General features: G+C 36.6%; 1 protein-coding gene across 1 annotated transcript in view; it reads left to right on the top strand.

The window, feature by feature from the left end:
* The window catches only part of SPATA6 (spermatogenesis associated 6), a 36,446-nt gene that overhangs the window by 1,656 nt on the left and 28,974 nt on the right, over positions 1 to 5,816 (top strand). The window contains exons 2-4 of the mRNA XM_010024404.1: positions 62 to 110; positions 935 to 976; positions 2,343 to 2,467. Of these exons, the coding sequence (XP_010022706.1) occupies positions 62 to 110; positions 935 to 976; positions 2,343 to 2,467 (216 nt within the window). The remainder of the gene's footprint in view (positions 1 to 61; positions 111 to 934; positions 977 to 2,342; positions 2,468 to 5,816) is intronic.

Genomic DNA, 5,816 nt, shown 5'->3' with positions numbered 1-5,816 from the left:
TCCCTAGAGGTCTATCTGATGACATTGTGCTGTTATTACTATTTAATAATTTCTTTTCCAGACATTTGCTGATATAGTTGATCCTGGAGACCTTGTGGAGTTACTGGAACGTAGGTTCTGCTTTTTATGTATACTATGTTGTATGCATTAATGTCATGCACGTATAGGCTCCAAAGGATTAAAGTATGTGATAATTTTTCTATCAGGAGCCTGTTCTCTGAAAAGCTAGTGGGTAACCAATGTAGTGTATCATGTACTAAGTAAGTAGAACAGTAGCATTAGTGGGTTTTTAGAATAGAAGATTCCTTGCCCATGCAGGCAGAGGTTTTTTGCTGTCTTTGGATACTAGTAACTTACCCAAAATACGGTTATCTAACAAAATGCCTCTAGAAATGTATGCTACATGCTTTAGAACAGAAAAAGGGTAAAAAGTCATAATTAATGGAAAATCTAGCTAATTATCCAGATAGGTAACAGATTCCTTTATCTTATCTTTTATTTGTTTTTTGTAAAATTATTCATTTCACTTCTTAAGAAAATTATGTCTTGCCACATGTGGAGCATAATGAATTATAATGGGACAGCATTGACTCTGAACTGAAACTCCACAAATACGCTCTTTCATATTGGGATTTATATGAGAAAGTGGCAAAGTTTGCATCTTCTTAGACAAACTTGGCAGCAGATAGAACTTACCGAGTTCTAAGTCAAATTTAGAGTTGTCATTCGTACGCTGCTAATGCCATTGTGTTCATCTGTGGTATTTATGCAAAGTGTCCTTAATTTTCTCTTGGTGTAGTGGAAGTAATACAGCTATGTACAGTGCTATGGAGCTTAAATTAGTGAGCCATTTTTCTTGGGTTTTGACTGGGAGAATTACTTTCCATTTTATATTTTTTAACTCAACTCATGAAAAAACTTCTTCCCTTTCTAGTTGACACAACAGTACTTGAACTAATACAGCTCGTTCCTCCAGGTATTGTATCAATCTCTTCATAAATTATGCAGTTTAATAGGTGAATTTCCATGAGGACATTGCCCCATTACAGCACAATCACTTCTTCCAAGACACAAACAACATAGAATGCACTTCAACAGATAGTCCTCTGAATTTAAAATGTTAATAGATCAAGAGGATCTCGTTCTTGAAAGAGAATAATAACTGAATATTGAAATGTACCATACTCAAGCTTAGGAAAGTGATAATATTTTAAAAATGGAAAATAAACTGAACTCATCCAATGCACACTAATTAACTGCATCACAATTCACTTGCAAAGTGGCTGCCTGTGAAATTTCAGAGTGCCTAATCTTGTTCTCAGAATAACACTTTTTTTCCTTCCATTTTAATGGTGACCATTGGGAAAACTCTTATCCTTGCTATAAGTATTACAGGTCTCTTGGGGTATGTGAAGATAATAAATAGCGATTTGTCATACTTCTGTTATTGGTTTGTGTGATTATAAAAATCTATTTTAATGAAATTCAAGTGTTCCCATGAATAATGTAAATCTGCATTTTATTGGAAATAAAGTCAAGTTTTAAAGAGGGCACGTTTGGATACTGGTATTAAAAGCACTCTCTGGCTCTTGTCCTTAGTACTTTCAAGGAAACAATTTCTTCTTCTGGGTGACTCACCAGGCTCTTTACATGAAGAAATGTACTAAACACAGATTTTTGTTGTGGGAGGGTAAAAGATCTTTCATAAGGAGTTTAATTTTAGGGGTCAGCCCAACATAGGCTGATAAGATGACTGCAATAGCACAGTTTTTAATTTTTTTATACTATATGTTCAAGGTTTTTCCCTAAAGAAAACAGCTTTTTAAAGAAGAAGTAAACCAGGATAGTGACAAAATCTTGGGATAATTATTTTGATGTTGCTTACATTTCTTTCTTACTACTATGCCTACTATTACTACTACTATTACTACTACTAATGCTACTACTAATGCGGAATGATACAGCTTTTGATAAGGGATTGGCTGCCATTAAAAAGAATACTGGGTTCTTCTGTGGCATGGAAGGGAAGAAAAGGGAAAAACTACTGAAGAATTGCCTAGAGAAGACTTCTAGACTTCTCATATGTCTCTTATAGAACAGTTAACACTATCTTCTTTATTTTTTTTTCCCAGTAATTATGAAACATACTTTCAGAGTAGATTCTGCACACTGCTGCTTATTTAACTTGATGAGGTTATTTCCTAGCGTGGTATGAGTTTTCGAGCCTTGCTCTTAATTTGTAGAGAACAAAACTTACCAAGTTTCAATATGGTCTTGTGTGTGGTGTCTGTACTATATCACTTTATCTGTTTTCCAATTAAGGTACATATTTTTCTTTTTAGTAGGAAAAGTTCTAGCTACATATGAAGAAAATACAAGAGATTTCCTGTTCCCTGACCCTAAGCTTACCCGTGGGCACCATGGTTTTGATCGTGAGATTTTAATGAAGAGGTCCTCTTCTTTTACAGTGAGTGAATATCTGTGAATTGTATTTATGATTTACTGTGTTTCACTGAAGAAACTATTTGAACTACTTCAAATGAAAAGCGTTTACTTCTGACAGATTTTGCTATTTCAGGTGTTGAATGTACAAATCCACAGTTGAACTTTGGTGAAGGTATAATCTCTTTTCAAAATGCTTCAAGAAACTATTCAATGTGAAAAAGTTAGTTTCCACTTGGTTTGCAGTGTGGCACCATGATATGGCTTTCATACAGTTTAATCCATGATGCAGTTGGTAGTTGAAGGGGTGCAAGAGAAAAGGGAAATATCACATCAACTTCGCAGTTCTCAACAGATAAACCATGTAACCCTTTTCCTTAGTCTGCCTTTGTAGCATTTTGTTTCACACCATTTTTGGTACTGTTTAAGATAATGACAGTCAGTAAAAATGTGTAGTACTGTGTCATCTGAATTGTGGGCCTCCCTGAGGTGCATGATCACCACGAAAATAGTAAGTAACTGAAATTTAGCTTAGTGCTACATGATTGTTTTTCATTTCCAAAGCCTGTTTCATAACTTTGGGCCATTCACACTCATTTAGTAACTTGCCTTTTCTACAGTTTCAAAAAAGCTATGATAAATGACAACTAATTGGCAGAGTGAGTGCAATGAATTAATGTTAATTTTCTGGAGATAACAGCTCAACTACGTAGTAAATGAAAATGAGTTCATATCACACTGCCCTTTCATAGAGTTTGACTGTTGAATCTTGTGGTGTCAGTGGAATAACTCAGGCAGGCACTTTAAAGATGATGATGATGTAGGAGATGTGTTTTGTGGTTTGTTTTATCTTATTTTTGCTAAGTTTTACTAGTGGATTGACAGGACATTTGGATCGGGAAGATAGGGGCTCACTTACCCTGTCCATTGTGATTGAATTAAAACACATGGCAGGAAGAAAATGCTGATTAAAGGTCATTGGTATCTTAGCTGGTATAATCTTTCCCCTGCAAGGGCAACTTGGAAATTGCCCAGTCACTTGCAATTAGAAGTGCTAATTTGGTGTCTAATGCTGTGTTACATATAAATGAGTTAAAGTTGTGATTTTGTGATACAAAATGTATGGTTCTGCAGCAGCTTAAACTGTCCCTGCAAAAATAGCCATTAATTTTTGACAATAGCATTTTTTGATATGGCTTATCCTGTGCATGTTAGTGATGGCTCAAGAGAGGGGGTGGGACTGTATTGCTTTCATATTACTTGTAGAATAGGTACTTTCCTAGTGTTGAGAAAGCATAAATAGGCAGGAAGTAATATATGAGGTGGTATTAACAAAATGGTTTCATATTTTTTGTGAGAGCAATATAAGGAATCTTTGCAGAAGCAGAACCACTAGAGAAGTTTGAGGATTTTTGTTGGACTGAGGTCTTTAAAACAAAAATTAGATACCTTCTAGTAAAGAGAAGGTCCTCTAATTTGTGAGCTGTGAGAAGATGTGATCATTCGGATGTGTAGCTGAATGATGACACTGTAGTAGCTTTAAGAAGTGAAAGACAGATGTAAGACAGAAATGTGCTTCCATGTCCTTGGGAACAGTGTAAATGAAATCCATCTCTGCCCTGGAACGAGGCCTGCAGCAGCTGTTGCTCCATACCATCTCCATCACAGAAACAGTTTAAGAAAGGAATCTGGCACACTGACCCTGGTTTTCTGAATAATAAAGAATCTGTGTTAGATGGAATTGGAGGGAGGCTCCCAAAAAGAACTTGTGGTTCCTCTCCTTGCTTGCCAAATGGGATAGCTGTGAGAGTTTTTATCTCCAGCAGTGCAGTCTCAAATGCCTCCATCTTCTAGTGTTCCCTAATCTTAACTGGCAAGTATCTCCTGCTAAGTCTGTCCACACCAAGCACCGAATATGAATGCTGAGCAAAAGGCAAAGTGTTAAACGAGGTCGTGAGAACACTCACATTATTCCTATGCCAGTCCAAGCCATGTTCTTCCTTCATGAAAAGTTATTTATAGCTAGCTGAGATGTTGAGTGTTTTTGACTGACGACTGTGCTTCAGCAGCACTTTGATTTCCAATATATATTTGTCTTTTATTAAAAAAATAAAGGTAGCAACAGTAAGGTTACGGTTGTGGAGTTCAGATAGGCAGTGACAAGCAGTGTCTGATTAATACTGCTAATCTGCCAGTTGGAAGGAATCCCAAGTTGAGAGGATCAGAACTCCTCCAGAAATGTGGCACTTGCCTGATAATGTCTCTGGCTAAGTGTCTTATGAGGCTTACAAACACAATACGCATACAGGACATGCCTCGAGTTATCTCTCCTGGTCCAGTGTTGCCCAGCTGAGGCTTCTGCTGGCTCTTCTGTGTTTCTCTGCAACCCGTGCCTTTCAGAATATGTTTAAGCCTTGACTGGTGATGACTTCTTACAGATGTTCTTATCTCCATTCCGCACCCTCATGCAGTATTTGCTATGTTACTTAAAGCAGTTTCTTTTTACTTATGCTATCTTTTATTAGCAAACCAATGCAAGACCTCTGTTACATTTATATATACCGTTTTATGCTGCAGACTTACTCATGCTCCTTACAGTCAGAAGCACATATTAGACTTGTTTTCTAACTTGTGTTCTTCTAAATATGAACCACCTTTAAACTTTTTTTCTATGGTCAAATTATTATTACATCCTTATCGCTTCTGTTTAAAGACTGATACAGAAGGACTGACAAGCCTGCTGTAGACACCACTAAGCCAGAGGCAGAAAAACAGATGCCAGAAACTTTCTGGCTGGATTTTCATTTAGAGATATGTCTGGGGCTATGTGGCAGTCTTTACATAATGCTATATTGAATAGCCTTCAGCAATCCCTAGTTTGGGAACTGCAGAAAACAGAATTCTCTGGTTGCTTTTGGCTTGTAAGTTACTTTTGACATCTCCTTGCCTGTGTATGCCAGTGCCATCCCGTGTCCACTCTCCAAAAACCATTTATGTGAAGAAAGCGTAGTTTTGTGTGATTTATTTATTTATTTACTTACTTATTTTAAGGTAGGAGCATTTAACAATCCTGTAATCATTTCCAGTCTCTGTAAGAGCGGTAGGTGCTCAGTTGTTGCTTTTTATAGAAGACTTACTAATTCTGATGTGTCCTTTTTTAAATTGTTGGTAGCACTTGACAATTCATTAGTAATAAGATGAGTTGATTAAAGATGGTCAGCTTTCACATCTCTTTTACATGCCATAACTTGACTTGATTGAATCTTGGACTCTGTTAATTGTTATGACTGAGCTTTCTTGGCATTTTTGTTGTCTTATTTCCATAATCTAACCTTGGACCAGATCATATTCACTTATGGAAATCAGTGTGTGTT

This window comes from Nestor notabilis, unplaced genomic scaffold (assembly GCF_000696875.1).
Source record: "Nestor notabilis isolate BGI_N333 unplaced genomic scaffold, ASM69687v1 scaffold4031, whole genome shotgun sequence".
NCBI classification, from domain to species: Eukaryota; Metazoa; Chordata; class Aves; order Psittaciformes; family Psittacidae; genus Nestor; species Nestor notabilis.
The sequence above is the reverse complement of the archived record's forward strand: the minus strand, read 5'-3'. Positions and strand labels throughout refer to the sequence as shown.